At 47.9% G+C, this 20,000-nt stretch overlaps 1 protein-coding gene across 1 annotated transcript in view; it reads left to right on the forward strand.

Moving 5' to 3' along the window:
- LOC124033062 (extracellular matrix organizing protein FRAS1-like) overlaps nucleotides 1–20,000 on the forward strand; it is a 42,118-nt gene that overhangs the window by 19,201 nt on the left and 2,917 nt on the right. Inside the window, exons 2-3 of the mRNA XM_046344985.1 lie at nucleotides 5,662–5,769; nucleotides 19,094–19,186. Coding sequence (XP_046200941.1) covers nucleotides 5,671–5,769; nucleotides 19,094–19,186 — 192 coding nt within the window. The 5' untranslated portion in view covers nucleotides 5,662–5,670. The remainder of the gene's footprint in view (nucleotides 1–5,661; nucleotides 5,770–19,093; nucleotides 19,187–20,000) is intronic.

Here is a 20,000-nt window from a genome sequence, read left to right on the forward strand (position 1 = left end):
AGAGACGTTAAATTCTACAACCACCTAAAAGGAAGTGATTCCCAAACCTTCCATAACAAAGCCATCACCTACAGAGAGATGAACCTGGAGAAGAGTCCCCTAAACAAGCTGGTCCTGGAGTTCTGTTCACAAACACAAACACACCCTACACAGAGATGAACCTGGAGAAGAATCCCCAAACAAGCTGGTCCTGGGGTTCTGTTCACAAACACAAACACACCCTACACAGAGATGAACCTGGAGAAGAGTCCCCTAAACAAGCTGGTCCTGGGGCTCTGTTCACAAACACACCCTACACAGAGAGATGAACCTGGAGAAGAGTCCCCTAAACAAGCTGGTCCTGGGGCTCTGTTCACAAACACACCCTACACAGAGATGAACCTGGAGAAGAGTCCCCAAAACAAGCTGGTCCTGGGGCTCTGTTCACAAACACAAACAGACAGTGTAATGTTAAGTGCTAATTGTTTTATATTTGTTTATCTCAATTTAGTTTATTTTCCATTATGTTTCACATGACAATAGAGTCCTTAAATGTAATTAGAGAGAGAGAGAGAGAGAGAGAGAGAGAGAGAGAGAAGAGAGAAGAGAGAGAGGAGAGAGAGACAGAGAGAGAGAGAGAGAGAGAGAGTTAGAGAGAGAGAGAGAGAGAGAGGGAGGGAGAGAGAGAGAGAGAGGGAAAGAGAGAGAGAGAGAGAGAGAGAGAGAGAGAGAGAGAGAGAGAGAGAGAGAGAGAGAGACAGAGAGAGAGAGAGAGAGAGAGAGAGAGAGGAGGAGAGAGAGAGAGAGAGAGAGAGAGAGAGAGAGAGAGAGAGGGAGGGAGAGAGGGAGAGGGAGAGAGAGAGAGAGAGAGAGAGAGAGAGAGAGAGAGAGAGAGAGAGAACAAACACAAACACACCCTACAGAGCCCCAGGACAACAGCACAATTAGACCCAACCAAATCATGGGAAAACAAAAAGATAATTACTTGACACATTGGAAAGAATTAACAAAAAAAACAGAACTAGAATGCTATTTGTCCCTACACAGAGAGTACACAACAGCAGAATACCTGACCAGTCTGACTGACCCAAAATTAAGGAAATATTTGACTATGTACAGACTCAGTGAGCATAGCCTTGCTATTGAGAAAGGCCGCCGTAGGCAGACATGGCTCTCAAGAGAAGACAGGCTATGTGCTCACTGCCCACAAAATGAGGTGGAAACTGAGCTGCACTTCCTAACCTCCTGCCCAATGTATGACCATATTAGAGACCATATTTCCCTCAGATTACACAGATCCACAAAGATTTCGAAAACAAATCCAATTTTGAAAAACTCCCATATCTACTGGGTGAAATTCCACAGTGTGCCATCACATTAGCAAGATGTGACCTGTTGCCATGAGAAAAGGGCAACCAGTGAAGAACAAACACCATTGTAAATACAACCCATATTTATGCTTATTTATTTTATCTTGTGTCCTTTAACCATTTGTACATTGTTAAAACACTCTATATATATAATATGACATTTGTAATGTCTTTATTTGTTTGAAACTTCTGTATGTGTAATGTTTACTGTTAATTTTGGTTGTTTTTCACTTTATATATTCACTTTGTATGTTGTCTACCTCACTTGCTTTGGCAATGTTAACACATGTTTCCCATGCCAATAAAGCCCTTAAATTGAAATTGAATTGAGAGAGCGAGAGAGAAAGAGAAAGAGAAAGAGAGAGAGAGAGAGAGAGAGAGAGAGAGAGAGAGAGAGAGAGAGAGAGAGAGAGAGAGAGAGAGAGAGAGAGAGAGAGAGAGAGAGAGAGAGAGAGAGAGAGGTATCTATCGGAATATATGTAATGTAAATATAATATGTCCCTACCCCACCTCCAGGAGGATTGTCCTGTTACATGTCAGTCAGGTTATGTCAAATCAAATTTTATTTATCATGTGCGCCGAATACAACAGGTGTAGTAGACCTTACAGTGAAATGCTGAATACAACAGGTGTAGTAGACCTTACAGTGAAATGCTGAAAACAACAGGTGTAGTAGACCTCTGTATCTGAATATATGTAATGTAAATATAATATGTCCCTACCCCACCTCCAGGAGGATTGTCCTGTTACATGTCAGTCAGGTTATGTCAAATCAAATTTTATTTATCACGTGCGCCGAATACAACAGGTGTAGTAGACCTTACAGTGAAATGCTGAATACAACAGGTGTAGTAGACCTTTTAGTGAAATGCTGAATACAACAGGTGTAGTAGACCTCACAGAGAAATGCTGAATACAACAGGTGTAGTAGACCTCACAGTGAAATGCTGAATACAACAGGTGTGTCAGTCCATGTTATTGTGCAATAGTTTACCCTAAAGCTGTGACAGACTGTTGTTTGTCAGACTAATTGGTGACAGACTGTTGTTTGTCAGACTAATTGGTGACAGACTGTTGTTTGACAGACTGCTGTTTGACAGACTGCTCTGTGACAGACTCTTGTCTCTTCCGTTGTCCTGCAGATTGGATGTCACATATCCAGACATATTGCTTCCTTCGACCCAGAAAGAGAAGAGATCCCTCACACATCAAGGAGCAGAGGGCAGGACAGGGTTGTGTGTGTATGTGACAGAACAGGGTTGTGTGTGTATGTGACAGAACAGGGTTGTGTGTGTATGTGACAGAACAGGGTTGTGTGTGTGTGACAGAACAGGGTTGTGTGTGTATGTGACAGAACAGGGTTGTGTGTGTATGTGACAGAACAGGGTTGTGTGTGTGTGACAGAACAGGGTTGTGTGTGTATGTGACAGAACAGGGTTGTGTGTGTGTGTGACAGAACAGGGTTGTGTGTGTATGTGACAGAACAGGGATTTCACGCCTGACACTTGGCTCATCAGTCCCCCACCATGCTACCGTTGTTGTGTAGACATCATATCCCTTAGTTGGGTTCGAATAGTATTTCGAATTTTGGAACCTTTGAAATACATTTAGCCTTTGACATGAGCTTGTCTGGAGTGCACCTGATGGGTGGCGTTTGTACGTTTTGGGACTATTCTATTTGTTCCAGTTTAGTAAAGCACATTTGAACCCAGGTCTGATTTTGTTACACCATCTATCAGGGGACACCATCTATCAGGGGACACCATCAATCAGGGGACACCATCAATCAGGGACACCATCTATCAGGGACACCATCTATCAGGGACACCATCTATCAGGGGACACCATCAATCAGGGGACACCATCAATCAGGGACACCATCTATCAGGGGACACCATCTATCAGGGGACACCATCTATCAGGGGACACCATCAATCAGGGACACCATCTATCAGGGGACACCATCAATCAGGGACACCATTAATCAGGGACACCATCTATCAGGGACACCATCTATCAGGGGACACCATCTATCAGGGACACCATCTATCAGGGGACACCATCTATCAGGGGACACCATCTATCAGGGGACACCATCTATCAGGGACACCATCAATCAGGGGACACCATCTATCAGGGACACCATCTATCAGGGGACACCATCTATCAGGGGACACCATCTATCAGGGACACCATTAATCAGGGACACCATCTATCAGGGGACACCATCTATCAGGGGACACCATCTATCAGGGACACCATCAATCAGGGGACACCATCTATCAGGGACACCATCTATCAGGGGACACCATCTATCAGGGGACACCATCTATCAGGGACACCATTAATCAGGGACACCATCTATCAGGGGACACCATCTATCAGGGGACACCATCTATCAGGGGACACCATCTATCAGGGGACACCATCAATCAGGGACACCATCAATCAGGGACACTATCTATCAGGGACACCATCTATCAGGGACACCATCTATCAGGGGACACCATCTATCAGGGGACACCATCTATCAGGGGACACCATCTATCAGGGACACCATCTATCAGGGACACCATCTATCAGGGGACACCATCTATCAGGGGACACCATCTATCAGGGGACACCATCTATCAGGGGACACCATTAATCAGGGACACCACCTATCAGGGACACCATCTATCAGGGACACCATCTATCAGGGACACCATCAATCAGGGACACCATCAATCAGGGACACCATCTATCAGGGACACCATCTATCAGGGGACACCATCTATCAGGGGACACCATTAATCAGGGACACCACCTATCAGGGACACCATCTATCAGGGACACCATCTATCAGGGGACACCATCTATCAGGGACACCATCTATCAGGGACACCATCTATCAGGGACACCATTAATCAGGGACACCATCTATCAGGGGACACCATCTATCAGGGACACCATTAATCAGGGACACCATCTATCAGGGGACACCATCTATCAGGGGACACCATCTATCAGGGACACCATCTATCAGGGACACCATCTATCAGGGGACACCATCTATCAGGGGACACCATCTATCAGGGACACCATTAATCAGGGACACCATCTATCAGGGGACACCATCTATCAGGGACACCATCTATCAGGGACACCATCTATCAGGGGACACCATCTATCAGGGGACACCATTAATCAGGGACACCATCTATCAGGGACACCATCTATCAGGGGACACCATTAATCAGGGACACCATCTATCAACTTGCTACCTGCCTCAACCCACACTGTGACTACCAGAGGATAAGATAACAGAGAGAGGGAGGGAGGGAGGGAGGGAGGGAGGGAGGGGGAGGAGGGAGGGAGGGAGGGTGGGAGGGTGGGAGGGAGGGAGGGAGGGAGGGAGGGAGGGAGGGAGGGAGGGAGGGAGGGAGGAGGGTGGGAAGGAGGGAGGGAGGGATAGATGAATGAATGAGGGAGGGAGGGAGGGAGGGAGGGATAGATGAATGAATGAGGGAGGGAGGGAGGGAGGGAGGGAGGGAGGGAGGGATAGATGAATGAATGAGGGAGGGAGGGAGGGAGGGAGGGAGGGAGGGGAGGGAGGGAGGGAGGGGGTGGGAAGGAGGGAGGGAGGGAGGGATAGATGAATGAATGAGGGAGGGAGGGAGGGAGGATAAATTAATGAATGAGGGAGGGAGGGAGGGAGGGAGGGAGGGAGGGAGGGAGGGAGGGAGGGAGGGAGGGATAGATGAATGAATGAGGGAGGGAGGGAGGGAGGGAGGGAGGGAGGGAGGGAGGGGGAGGGAGGGAGGGAGGGAGGGAGGGAGGGAAGGAAGGAAGGATAAATTAATGAATGAGGGAGGAAGGAAGGAAGGAAGGAAGGAAGGAAGGAAGGATAGATGAATGAATGAGGGAGGGAGGGAGGGAGGGAGGGAGGGAGGGAGGGAGGGAGGGAGGGAGGGAGGGAGGGAGGGAAGGATAAATTAATGAATGAGGGAGGAAGGAAGGAAGGAAGGAAGGAAGGAAGGAAGGAAGGAAGGAAGGAAGGAAGGAAGGAAGGAAGGAAGGAAGGAAGGAAGGAAGGAAGGAAGGAAGGAGGGAAGGATAGATGAATGAATGAGGTTTTATATTGTGACGTGTGTTACAAATGGGCCGTATAATTCAACCCAAGACCTGCTGTTTATTTAACTAACTGCTACTGTATGTGTTTATGAACAGCCTCGCTTGGAATAGTGGCTTTTTACTCAGGAAATGACTTACATATCACTTCCCTTTTCTGCTGGAACTTGAAGTCGGGAACGTTTGTTATTTGTGTCCGCAGAACAACACCATGTGGAGACCAGACTCCTGTCAGGAGTGTCAATGCTTCAGTGACATCACCGTCTGTCAACTTGCTACCTGCCTCAACCCACACTGTGACTACCAGAGGGTAAGATAACAGAGGGAGGGAGGGAGGGAAGGATAGATGAATGAATGAGGGAGGGAGGGAGGGAGGGAGGGAAGGAAGGATAGATGAATGAATGAATGAGGGAGGGAGGGAGGGAGGGAGGGAGGGAGGGAGGGAGGGAGGGAGGGAGGGAGGGAGGGAGGGAATGAGGGAGGGAGGGAGGGAGGGAGGGAAGGGGATAGATGGAAGAATGAAGGGAGGGAAGGAAGGAAGGAAGGAAGGAGGAAGAGGGAAGGGAAGGAAGGAACAATGTTGGGAGGGAGGGAGGGAGGGAGGGAGGGAGGGAGGGAGGGAAGGATAGATGAATGAATGAGGGAGGGAGGGAGGGAGGGAGGGAGGGAGGGAGGGAGGGAGGGAGGGAGGGAGGGAGGGAGGGAGGGAGGAATGAATGAGGGAGGGAGGGAGGGAGGGAGGGAAGGAAGGAAGGAAGGAAGGAGGGAGGGAGGGAGGAAGGAACAATGTTGGGAGGGAGGGAGGGAGGGAGGGAGGGAGGGAGGGAGGGAGGGAGGGAGGGAGGGAGGGAGGGAGGGAGGGAGGGAGGGAGGGAAGGAAGGAAGGAAGGAAGGAAGGAGGGAGGGAGGGAGGGAAGGAACAATGTTGGGAGGGAGGGAGGGAGGGAGGGAGGGAGGGAGGGAGGGAGGGAGGGAGGGAGGGAGGGAGGGAAGGAAGGAAGGATAGATGAATGAATGAGGGAGGGAGGGAGGGAGGGAGGGAGGGAGGGAGGGAGGGAGGGAGGGAGGAAGGAGGGAGGGAAGGAAGGAAGGAAGGAAGGAAGGAAGGAGGAGGGAGGGAGGGAAGGAACAATGTTGGGAGGGAGGGAGGGAGGGAGGGAGGGAGGAAGGAAGGAGGGAATGAGGGAGGGAGGGAGGGAGGGAGGGAGGGAGGGAGGGAGGGAGGGAGGGAGGGAGGGAGGGAGGGAGGGGGAGGGGGAGGGAGGGAGGGAGGGAGGAAGGAAGGAAGGAAGGAAGGAGGGAGGGAGGGAGGGAAGGAACAATGTTGGGAGGGAGGGAGGGAGGGGGAGGGAGGGAGGGGGAGGGAGGGAGGGAGGGAGGGAGGGAGGGAGGGAGGGAGGGAGGGAAGGAAGGAAGGAACAATGTTGGGAGGGAGGGGGAGGGAGGGAGGGAGGGTTGGGAGGGAGGGAGGAAGGAAGGAAGGAAGGAAGGAAGGAAGGAAGGAGGAGGGAGGGAGGGAAGGAACAATGTTGGGAGGGAGGGGGAGGGAGGGAGGGAGGGAGGGAGGGAGGGAGGGAGGGAGGGAGGGAGGGAGGGAGGGAGGGAGGGAGGGAGGGATGACTGACTGAATGAACTAACAAATCAATTAAGTAATTATTTAATAAAGGAATTAAGTAATTAATGAATAAAGGAATGAAGCAATTATTTAATAAAGGAATTAAGTAATTAATGAATAAAGGAATTAAGTAATTAATTAATAAAGGAATTAAGTAATTAATGAATAAAGGAATTAAGTAATTAATGAATAAAGGAATTAAGTAATTAATGAATAAAGGAATTAAGTAATTAATTAATAAAGGAATTAAGTAATTAATTAATAAAGGAATTAAGTAATTAATGAATAAAGGAATTAAGCAATTAATTAATAAAGGAATTAAGTAATTAATTAATAAAGGAATTAAGTAATTAATGAATAAAGGAATTAAGCAATTAATTAATAAAGGAATTAAGTAATTAATTAATAAAGGAATTAAGTAATTAATTAATAAAGGAATTAAGTAATTAATGAATAAAGGAATTAAGTAATTATTTAATAAAGGAATTAAGCAATTCATTAATAAAGGAATTAAGTAATTATTTAATAAAGGAATTAAGCAATTCATTAATAAAGGAATTAAGTAATTATTTAATAAAGGAATTAAGCAATTATTTAATAAAGGAATTAAGCAATTAATGAATAAAGGAATTAAGCAATTATTTAATAAAGGAATTAAGTAATTAATGAATAAAGGAATTAAGCAATTATTTAATAAAGGAATTAAGTAATTAATGAATAAAGGAATTAAGCAATTATTTAATAAAGGAATTAAGTAATTAATGAATAAAGGAATTAAGCAATTATTTAATAAAGGAATTAAGTAATTAATGAATAAAGGAATTAAGCAATTATTTAATAAAGGAATTAAGTAATTAATGAATAAAGGAATTAAGCAATTATTTAATAAAGGAATTAAGTAATTATTGAATAAAGGAATTAAGCAATTATTTAATAAAGGAATTAAGTAATTCATTAATAAAGGAATTAAGTAATTAATGAATAAAGGAATTAAGCAATTATTTAATAAAGGAATTAAGTAATTCATTAATAAAGGAATTAAGTAATTAATGAATAAAGGAATTAAGCAATTATTTAATAAAGGAATTAAGTAATTCATTAATAAATTAATTAAGTAATTCATTAATAAAGGAATTAAGTAATTAATTAATAAAGGAATTACGTAATTAATTCACAAAGGAATTAACTAATTAATTCCCCTCTCCTCCTTCCTCCCCCCTCCTTCTTCCCCTCTCAGTTCTCTTGTTCTGATGAAGTAATCGAGACATCAAGATATCAACACTGTTAGGGTATCCCATACAACCTCCCCTCTAACCTTAGCCATCCCATCCAACCTCCCCTCTAACCTGAGCTATCCCATCCAATCCCCCCACTCTCCTGAGCCATCCCATCCAACCTCCCCTCTAACCTGAGCTATCCCATCCAATCCCCCCACTCTCCTGAGCCATCCCATCCAACCTCCCCTCTAACCTGAGCCATCCCATCCAACCTCCCCTCTAACCTGAGCTATCCCATCCAATCCCCCCACTCTCCTGAGCCATCCCATCCAACCCCCTCCAACCTGAGCTATCCCATCCAATCCCCCCACTCTCCTGAGCCATCCCATCCAAACCCCCTCCAACCTGAGCTATCCCATCCAATCCCCCCACTCTCCTGAGCCATCCCATCCAACCCCCTCCAACCTGAGCTATCCCATCCAATCCCCCACTCTCCTGAGCCATCCCATCCAACCCCCTCTCCCCTGAGCCATCCCATCCAACCCCCCAACCTGAGCTATCCCATCCAATCCCCCCACTCTCCTGAGCCATCCCATCCAACCCCCCTCTCCCTGAGCCATCCCATCCAACCCCCTCTCCCCTGAGCCATCCCATCTTCTCTTCCCTGAGACCACTATCAATGCCTAATGAATTCTGCTCCACTGACAGGCAGTCTAATACTAATTACTAATGACTAATCTAATACTAATTACTAATCTCCTCTCCTCATCAAGCCCAACAAACCCTATCTCCTCCTCTCTCCACTCCTCTCCTCCTTTCTCCTCTCCTCCATCAAGCCCAACAAACCCTATCTCCTCCTCTCTCCACTCCTCTCCTCCTTTCTCCTCTCCTCCATCAAGCCCAACAAACCCTATCTCCTCCTCTCTCCACTCCTCTCCCCCTTTCTCCTCTCCTCCATCAAGCCCAACAAACCCTATCTCCTCCTCTCTCCACTCCTCTCCTCCTTTCTCCTCTCCTCCATCAAGCCCAACAAACCCTATCTCCTCCTCTCTCCACTCCTCTCCTCCTTTCTCCTCTCCTCCATCATGCCCAACAAACCCTATCTCCTCCTCTCTCCACTCCTCTCCTCCTTTCTCCTCTCCTCCATCAAGCCCAACAAACCCTATCTCCTCCTCTCTCCACTCCTCTCCTCCTTTCTCCTCTCCTCCATCAAGCCCAACAAACCCTATCTCCTCCTCTCTCCACTCCTCTCCTCCTTTCTCCTCTCCTCCATCAAGCCCAACAAACCCTATCTCCTCCTCTCTCCACTCCTCTCCTCCTTTCTCCTCTCCTCCATCAAGCCCAACAAACCCTATCTCCTCCTCTCTCCACTCCTCTCCTCCTTTCTCCTCTCCTCCATCAAGCCCAACAAACCCTATCTCCTCCTCTCTCCACTCCTCTCCTCCTTTCTCCTCTCCTCCATCAAGCCCAACAAACCCTATCTCCTCCTCTCTCCACTCCTCTCCTCCTTTCTCCTCTCCTCCATCAAGCCCAACAAACCCTATCTCCTCCTCTCTCCACTCCTCTCCTCCTTTCTCCTCTCCTCCATCAAGCCCAACAAACCCTATCTCCTCCTCTCTCCACTCCTCTCCTCCTTTCTCCTCTCCGCCATCAAGCCCAACAAACCCTATCTCCTCCTCTCTCCACTCCTCTCCTCCTTTCTCCTCTCCCCATCAAGCCCAACAAACCCTATCTCCTCCTCTCTCCACTCCTCTCCTCCTTTCTCCTCTCCTCCATCAAGCCCAACAAACCCTATCTCCTCCTCTCTCCACTCCTCTCCTCCTTTCTCCTCTCCTCCATCAAGCCCAACAAACCCTATCTCCTCCTCTCTCCACTCCTCTCCTCCTTTCTCCTCTCCTCCATCAAACCCAACAAACCCTATCTCCTCCTCTCTCCACTCCTCTCCTCCTTTCTCCTCTCCTCCATCAAGCCCAACAAACCCTATCTCCTCCTCTCTCCACTCCTCTCCTCCTTTCTCCTCTCCTCCATCAAACCCAACAAACCCTATCTCCTCCTCTCTCCACTCCTCTCCTCCTTTCTCCTCTCCTCCATCAAGCCCAACAAACCCTATCTCCTCCTCTCTCCACTCCTCTCCTCCTTTCTCCTCTCCTCCATCAAGCCCAACAAACCCTATCTCCTCCTCTCTCCACTCCTCTCCTCCTTTCTCCTCTCCTCCATCAAGCCCAACAAACCCTATCTCCTCCTCTCTCCACTCCTCTCCTCCTTTCTCCTCTCCTCCATCAAGCCCAACAAACCCTATCTCCTCCTCTCTCCACTCCTCTCCTCCTTTCTCCTCTCCTCCATCAAGCCCAACAAACCCTATCTCCTCCTCTCTCCACTCCTCTCCTCCTTTCTCCTCTCCTCCATCAAGCCCAACAAACCCTATCTCCTCCTCTCTCCACTCCTCTCCTCCTTTCTCCTCTCCTCCATCAAGCCCAACAAACCCTATCTCCTCCTCTCTCCACTCCTCTCCTCCTTTCTCCTCTCCTCCATCAAACCCAACAAACCCTATCTCCTCCTCTCTCCACTCCTCTCCCCCTTTCTCCTCTCCTCCATCAAGCCCAACAAACACTATCTCCTCCTCTCTCCCACTCCTCCTCCTCTCTCTCCTCCATCAAACCCAACAAACCCTATCTCCTCCTCTCTCCCTCCTCTCCCTCTCTCCTCTCTCCTCCTCTCTCTCTCCTCCTCCTCTCTCTCTCTCTCCTCTTCTCTCCCTCTCTTCCTCCTCTCTCTCTCCTCCTCCTCTCCTCTCCTCCTCCTCTCTCCTCTCTCCTCCTCTCTCCTCCTCTCTCCTCTCCTCCTCCTCTCTCTCTCTCCTCCTCTCCTCTCTCCTCTCCTCCTCCTCTCTCTCTCTCTCCTCCTCCTCTCTCCTCTCTCTCTCTCTCTCCTCTCCCTCCTCTCTCTCTCCTCCTCTCTCTCTCCTCCCTCTCTCCTCTCTCCTCCTCTCCTCTCCTCCCTCTCTCTCTCCCTCTCTCTCCTCCTCCTCTCTCTCTCTCTCCTCTCTCTCCCTCTCTCTCTCTCTCCTCCTCCTCCTCTCTCTCCTCCTCTCTCTCTCTCCTCCTCCTCTCTCTCTCCTCCTCCTCTCTCCTCTCCTCCTCTCTCCTCTCTCCTCTCTCTCTCTCCTCTCTCTCTCCTCCTCCTCTCTCTCTCTCTCTCTCTCTCTCTCCTCTCTCTCTCTCCTCCTCTCCTCTCTCTCCTCCTCTCTCCTCTCCTCCTCCTCTCTCCTCCTCCTCCTCCTCTCTCCTCTCTTCCTCCTCTCTCTCTTCCTCTCCTCCTCCTCCTCTCTCCTCTCCTCTCTCTCCTCCTCCTCTCTCTCTCTCCTCCTCCTCTCTCCTCTCTCCTCCTCTCTCCTCTCTCCTCCTCTCTCTCTCCCTCCTCTCTCCTCTCCTCCTCCTCTCTCCTCTCTCCCTCTCTCCTCTCTCCTCTCTCCTCTCCTCCTCCTCTCTCCTCTCCTCCTCCTCTCTCCTCTCCTCCTCCTCTCTCCTCTCCTCCTCCTCTCTCCTCTCCTCCTCCTCTCTCTCTCTTCCTCCTCTCCTCTCTCTCTCCTCCTCCTCTCTCTCTCTCTCTCCTCTCTCTCTCCTCCTCTCTCTCTCTCCTCCTCTCTCTCTCTCTCCTCCTCCTCTCTCCTCTCCTCCTCCTCTCTCCTCTCCTCCTCCTCTCTCCCTCCTCCTCTCTCCTCTCCTCCTCCTCTCTCTCTCTCTCCTCTTCTCTCCTCTCTTCCTCCTCTCTCTCTCTCCCTCCTCTCTCCTCTCCTCCACCTCTCTCCTCTCCTCCTCCTCTCTCTCCTCCTCCTCTCTCCTCTCCCTCTCCTCCTCTCTCCTCCTCCTCTCTCTCTCTCCTCCTCTTCTCTCCTCTCTTCCTCCTCTCTCTCTCTCCTCCTCCTCTCTCCTCTCCTCCTCCTCTCTCCTCTCCTCCTCCTCTCTCTCTCCCTCCTCCTCTCCTCTCCTCCTCCTCCTCTCCTCCTTCCTCTCTCCTCTCCTCCTCTCCTCTTTTCTCTCTTCCACCTCTCTCCTCCTCTCTCCTCCTCTTCTCTCTCTCTCTTCCTCCCCTCTCCCCCTCCTCTCCTCTCTTCCTCTTCTCCTCTCTCCTCTCCTGCTCACTCCTCTTCTCCCCCTCTCCTCTCTCTTCTCTTCCTCTTCTCCTCCTCTCTCCTCCTCTCTCCACTCCTCTCCTCCTTTCTCCTCTCCTCCATCAAACCCAACAAACCCTATCTCCTCCTCTCTCCACTCCTCTCCCCCTCGCTCCTCTCCTTCTCCTCTCTCCTCTTCTCCTCCTCTCTCCTCTCCTCCTCCTCTCTCCTCTCCTCCTCCTCTCTCCTCTCCTCCTCCTCTCTCTCTCTCCTCCTCTTCTCTCCACTCTTCCTCCTCTCTCTCTCTCCTCCTCCTCTCTCCTCTCCTCCTCCTCTCTCCTCTCCTCCTCCTCTCTCTCTCTCCTCCTCCTCTCTCCTCTCCTCCTCCTCTCTCCTCTCTTCCTCCTCTCTCCTCTCTTCCTCTCCTCCTCCTCTCTCTCTCTCCTCCTCTTCTCTCCTCTCTTCCTCCTCTCTCTCTCTCCTCCTCCTCTCTCCTCTCCTCCTCCTCTCTCCTCTCTTCCTCCTCTCTCTCTCTCCTCCTCTCTCCTCTCCTCCTCCTCCTCTCTCCTCCTCCTCCTCTCTCTCTCCTCCTCCTCCTCCTCTCTCCTCCTCTCTCTCTCTCCTCCTCTTCTCTCCTCTCTTCCTCCTCTCTCTCTCCTCCTCCTCTCTCATCTCCTCCTCCTCTCTCCTCTCCTCCTCCTCTCTCTCTCCTCCTCCTCTCTCCTCTCCTCCTCCTCTCTCCTCTCTTCCTCCTCTCTCCTCTCCTCCTCTCCTCTTTTCTCTCTTCCACCTCTCTCCTCCTCTCTCCTCCTCTTCTCTCCTCTCTTCCTCCCCTCTCCCCCCTCCTCTCCTCTCTTCCTCTTCTCCTCTCTCCTCTCCTGCTCACTCCTCTTCTCCCCCTCTCCTCTCTCTTCTCTTCCTCTTCTCCTCCTCTCTCCTCCTCTCTCCTCCTTCTCTCTTCCTCCTCTCTCCTCTCCTCCTCTTCTCTCCTCTCTTCCTCCTCTCTCTCTCTCCTCCTCTCTCCTCTCTCCTCTCCTCCTCCTCTCTCCTCTCCTCCTCCTCTCTCCTCTCCTCCTCCTCTCTCTCTCTCCTCCTCTTCTCTCCTCTCTTCCTCCTCTCTCTCTCTCCTCCTCCTCTCTCCTCTCCTCCTCCTCTCTCTCTCTCCTCCTCCTCTCTCCTCTCCTCCTCCTCTCTCCTCTCTTCCTCCTCTCTCCTCTCCTCCTCTCCTCTTTTCTCTCTTCCACCTCTCTCCTCCTCTCTCCTCCTCTTCTCTCCTCTCTTCCTCCCCTCTCCCCCTCCTCTCCTCTCTTCCTCTTCTCCTCTCTCCTCTCCTCCTCACTCCTCTCCTCCCCCTCTCCTCTCTCTTCTCTTCCTCTTCTCCTCCTCTCTCCTCCTCTCTCCTCCTTCTCTCTTCCTCCTCCTCTCTCCTCTCCTCCCCCTCTCCTCTCTTCCTCCCCTCTCCCCCTCCTCTCCTCTCTTCCTCTTCTCCTCTCTCCTCTCCTCCTCACTCCTCTCCTCCCCCTCTCCTCTCTCTTCTCTTCCTCTTCTCCTCCTCTCTCCTCCTCTCTCCTCCTTCTCTCTTCCTCCTCTCTCCTCTCCTCCCCCTCTCCTCTCTTCCTCCCCTCTCCCCCTCCTCTCCTCTCTTCCTCTTCTCCTCTCTCCTCTCCCCCTCACTCCTCTCCTCCCCCTCTCCTCTCTCTTCTCTTCTCTTCTCTCCTCTCCTCCTCTCTCCTCCTTCTCTCTTCCTCCTCTCTCCTCTCCTCTCTTCCTCTTCTCCTCCTCTCTCCTCCTCTCTCCTCTCCTCCTTTTCTCCTCCCCTCTCCTCTCCTCCTCCTCTCCTCTCTTCCTCTTCTCCTCCTCTCTCCTCCTCCTCTCTCCTCTCCTCCTCTCCTCTCTTCCTCTTCTCCTCCTCTCTCCTCTCTTCCTCTTCTCCTCCTCTCTCTTCCTCTTCTCCTTTTCTCCTCCCCTCTCCTCTCCTCCCCCTCTCCTCTCTCTTCTCTTCCTCTTCTCCTCCTCTCTCCTCCTCTCTCCTCCTTCTCTCTTCCTCCTCTCTCCTCTCCTCTCTTCCTCTTCTCCTCCTCTCTCCTCCTCTCTCCTCTCCTCCTTTTCTCCTCCCCTCTCCTCCTCCTCTCCTCTCTTCCTCTTCTCCTCCTCTCTCCTCCTCCTCTCTCCTCTCCTCCTCTCCTCTCTTCCTCTTCTCCTCCTCTCTCCTCTCTTCCTCTTCTCCTCCTCTCTCTTCCTCTTCTCCTTCTCTCTCCTCCTCTCTCCTCTCCTCCTTTTCTCCTCCCCCTCCTCTCCTCCTCCTCTCCTCTCTTCCTCTTCTCCTCCTCTCTCCTCCTCCTCTCTCCTCTCCTCCTCCTCTCCTCCTCTCTCCTCCATCAGTCCCACCAATCCATGTCTTCTAACAGGTCTCCTCCACAGTTCTTAATAAATATTTTAGTTTCTGAACATTAAACATGGTCCTTATGTCATTCATTTAACAGAGATAACCATTACTTATCCCTCCCTCTCTGTCTCTTTGATGTATTCCCTGTAAATAAATATACATTTTTCACTGGAGGGTTGGAATAAGAAAATAGTAAAGATTTGATCATTTATTTAACTAGGATAGTCAGTTAAGATCACATTCTTATTTACAATGATGGCTTACCAGAGAACAGTGGGTTAAAACCGCAGATTTTTAAAACCACAGATTTGACCCTGTCAGTTCCGGGATTCGATCCAGCAACCTTTTGGTTACTAGTCCAATGCTTTAACCATTCGGCTACCTAGATGGTATGGACAGTGTATTCTGTATGGATGGTGTATATGGTATAGATGGTATATATCTTAGAGATGGTATAGAGGTTATAGATGGTATAGATGGTGTAGATGGTATAGAGGTTATAGATGGTGTATATGGTATAGATGGTATAGAGGTTATAGATGTTATAGATGGTGTAGATGGTGTAGATGGTATAGAGGTTATAGATGGTGTATATGGTATAGATGGTATAGAGGTTATAGAGGTTATAGATGGTATAGATGTTATAGATGTTATAGATATTATAGATGGTATAGATGGTATAGATGGTATAGATGGTATTGATGGTATAGATGGTATTGATGTTATAGATGTATATATGTATAGATGTTATAGATGTTATAGATGGTATAGATGGTATATATGGTATAGATGGTATAGATGGTGTATATGGTATAGATGGTATAGATGGTATAGATGTTATAGATGTTATAGATGTTATAGATGGTATAGATGTTATAGATGGTATATATGGTATAGATGGTATAGATGGTATAGATGGTATAGATGGTATAGATGGTGTATATGGTATAGATGGTATAGATGGTGTATATGGTATAGATGGTATAGATGTTATAGATGGTATAGATGGTATATATGGTATAGATGGTGTATATGGTATAGATGGTGTAGATGGTGTATATGGTATAGATGGTGTATATGGTATAGATGGTATAGATGGTATAGATGGTGTATATGGTATAGATGGTGTATATGGTATAGATGGTATATATGGTATAGATGGTGTATATGGTATAGATGGTATAGATGGTATAGATGGTATAGATGGTGTATATTGTATAGATGGTGTATATGGTATAGATGGTATAGATGGTGTATATGGTTTAGATGGTGTATATGGTATAGATGGTGTATATGGTATAGATGGTGTATATTGTATAGATGGTATATTTGGTATAGATGGTATAGATGGTGTATATGGTGTATATGGTATAGATGGTATAGATGGTGTATATTGTATAGATGGTGTATATGGTATAGATGGTGTATATGGTATAGATGGTATAGATGGTATAGATGGTATATTTGGTTTAGATGGTGTATATGGTATAGATGGTATAGATGGTGTATATGGTATATTTGGTTTAGATGGTGTATATGGTATAGATGGTGTATATGGTTTAGATGGTGTATATGGTATAGATGGTGTATATGGTATAGATGGTATATTTAGTTTAGATGGTGTATATGGTATAGATGGTATAGATGGTATAGATGGTGTATATGGTATAGATGGTGTATATGGTATAGATGGTATATTTGGTTTAGATGGTTTATATAGTATATATGGTGTATATGGTATAGATGGTGTAGATGGTATAGATTGTGTATATGGTATAGATGGTGTATATGGTATAGATGGTATATTTGGTATAGATGGTGTATATGGTATAGATGGTGTATATGGTATAGATTTATCTAGGGACGATTTATCTAGGGGTGATTTATCTAGGGACGATTTATCTAGGGACGATTTATCTAGGGGCGATATATCTAGGGGCGATTTATCAAGGGGCGATTTATCTAGGGCAGTCATCTCAATATACTGTAGCTGCTGTAGGTAAGAAACCACATATCGCAGTCATAGTAAGTACAACTTCTTCCAGCGATTTATCTAGGGGCGATTTATCTAGGGGCGATTTATCTAAGAGGCGATTTATCTAGGGGCGATTTATCTAGGGGCGATTTATCCAGGGGCGATTTATCTAAGGGGCGATTTATCTAGGGGCGATTTATCTAGGGGCGATTTATCCAGGGGCGATTTATCTAGGGGCGATTTATCCAGGGGCGATTTATCTAGGGGCAATTTATCCAGGGGCGATTTATCTAGGGGCGATTCATCTAAGGGTGATTTATCTAAGGGTGATTTATCTAGGGGCGATTTATCTAGGGACGATTTATCTAGAGGCAATTTATCTAGGGATTTATCTAGGGGCGATTTATCTAGGGGCGATTTATCTAGGGGCGATTTATCTAAGGATTTATCTAGGGGCGATTTATCTAGGGTTTATCTAGGGGCAATTTATCTAGGGGCGATTTATCTAAGGGCGATTTATCTAGGGACGATTTATCTAGGGATTTATCTAGGGGCGATTTATCTAGGGATTTATCTAGGGGCAATTTATCTAGGGTTTATCTAGGGGCGATTTATCTAGGGGCGATTTATCTAAGGACAATTTATCTAGGGATTTATCTAGGGACGATTTATCTAGGGATTTATCTAGGGGCAATTTATCTAGGGTTTATCTAGGGGCGATTTATCTAGGGGCGATTTATCAAAGGGCAATTTATCTAGGGACGATTTATCTAGGGGAGATTTATCTAGGGGCGATTTATCTAGGGGTGATTTATCTAGGGGCGATTTATCTAGGGGTGATTTATCTAGGGGCGATTTATCAAGGGGCGATTTATCTAGGGGCGATTTATCTAGGGGCGATTTATCAAGGGGCGATTTATCTAGGGGCGATTTATCTAGGGGCGATTTACCTAGGGGCGATTTATCAACGGACGATTTATCTAGGGATTTATCTAGGGGCGATTTATCTAGGGTTTATCTAGGGGCGATTTATCTAAGGACGATTTATCTAGGGATTTATCTAGGGACGATTTATCTAGGGATTTATCTAGGGGCAATTTATCTAGGGATTTATCTAGGGGCGATTTATCTAGGGATTTATCTAGGGGCAATTTATCTAGGGATTTATCTAGGGGCAATTTATCTAGGGATTTATCTAGGGGCGATTTATCTAGGGTTTATCTAGGGGCGATTTATCTGGCTCCATGCAGGGGAACGAAGAGATTTATCTAGGGGGATTTATCTAAGGGACAAGATAATAAATGATTTATCTACCTCGGGACGATTTATCTAGGGATTTATCTAGGGGCGATTTATCTAGGGGCGATTTATCTAGGGATTTATCTAGGGGCGATTTATCTCGGGTTTATCTAGGGGTGATTTATCTAGGGGCGATTTATCTAGGGGCGATTTATCTAGGGGCGATTTATCAAGGGGCGATTTATCTAGGGGCGATTTATCTAGGGGCGATTTATCAAGGGGCGATTTATCTAGGGGCGATTTATCAAGGGGCGATTTATCTAGGGGCGATTTATCAAGGGGCGATTTATCTAGGGGCGATTTATGGGGTTTCTGAAGGAGTCTAGAAGCCTCCTAGGAACTGAACGGTCAAAAACCAATCGATCATCTCCTCTTTAAAGTTCTGGCGATTTATCTAGGGGCGATTTATCAAGGGGCGATTTATCTAGTGGCGATTTATCTAGGGGCGATTTATCTAGGGGCGATTTATCTAGGGCGATTTATCAAGGAGCGGATTGCCTTTATCTAGGGACTCAGCGATTTATCGAGGGGCGATTTATCTAGGGGCGATTTATCTAGGGGCGATTTATCAAGGGGCGATTTATCTAGGGGCGATTTATCTAGGGGCGATTTATCAAGGGGCGATTTATCTAGGGGCGATTTATCTAGGGGCGATTTATCAAGGGGCGATTTATCTACGGGCAATTTATCTAGGGGCGATTTATCAAGGGGCGATTTATCAAGGGGCGATTTATCAAGGGGCGATTTATCTAGGGGCGATTTATCAAGGGGCGATTTATCTAGGGGCGATTTATCTAGGGGCGATTTATCTAGGGGCGATTTATCTAAGGCAGTCATCTCAATATACTGTAGCTGCTGTAGGTAAGAAACCACATATCGCAGTCATAGTAAGTACAACTTCTTCCATTAAAGCATTAAAGTCAGTAAGAAAAGACAAGTAAATATTTGTTTGTTTAAATTGTATGGCTTTCTCTTACATTCTTGCATTATCAGACTCACTAATACTGTATTCCCTCTGTCTCTCTCCTCAGGGAGAGCGATTGAGGATCCCTCCCAACCAGTGTTGTCCAGAGTGCCTGCCCTCCTCCCAGGGCTCATGTCAGCATGATGAAGCTGTTTATGGGGTCAGTCAATGACACGTAACGCTGTGGAGGACCAGAGGAAAAACTCTGCCGTCTCCCCTCCTCCCCCTCCTCTCTCTTCATCCTTCTCTTATCCTCTCCTCTACCTCTGCCCCCCTCCTCTCTCTTCTTCCCTCTCTTATCCTCTTCTCTACCTCTGTCCCCCTCCTCTCTCTTCTTCCCTCTCTTATCCTCTCCTCTACCTCTGCCCCCTCCTCTCTCTTCCCTCTCTTATCCTCTCCTCTACCTCTGTCCCCCTCCTCTCTCTTCTTCTTCCTTCTCTTATCCTCTCCTCTACCTCTGTCCCCCTCCTCTCTCTTCTTCCCTCTCTTATCCTCTCCTCTACCTCTGCCCCCTCCTCTCTCTTCCCTCTCTTATCCTCTCCTCTACCTCTGTCCCCCTCCTCTCTCTCTTCTTCCCTCTCTTATCCTCTTCTCTACCTCTGTCCCCCTCCTCTCTCTTCTTCCCTCTCTTATCCTCTCCTCTACCTCTGCCCCCTCCTCTCTCTTCTTCCCTCTCTTATCCTCTCCTCTACCTCTGTCCCCCTCCTCTCTCTTCTTCCCTCTCTTATCCTCTTCTCTACCTCTGTCCCCCTCCTCTCTCTTCTTCCCTCTCTTATCCTCTCCTCTACCTCTGCCCCCCTCCTCTCTCTTCCCTCTCTTATCCTCTCCTCTACCTCTGTCCCCCTCCTCTCTCTTCTTCCTTCTCTTATCCTCTCCTCTACCTCTGTCCCCCTCCTCTCTCTTCTTCCCTCTCTTATCCTCTCCTCTACCTCTGTCCCCCTCCTCTCTCTTCTTCCCTCTCTTATCCTCTCCTC

This window comes from Oncorhynchus gorbuscha, linkage group LG04 (assembly GCF_021184085.1).
Source record: "Oncorhynchus gorbuscha isolate QuinsamMale2020 ecotype Even-year linkage group LG04, OgorEven_v1.0, whole genome shotgun sequence".
Taxonomy (NCBI): Eukaryota; Metazoa; Chordata; class Actinopteri; order Salmoniformes; family Salmonidae; genus Oncorhynchus; species Oncorhynchus gorbuscha.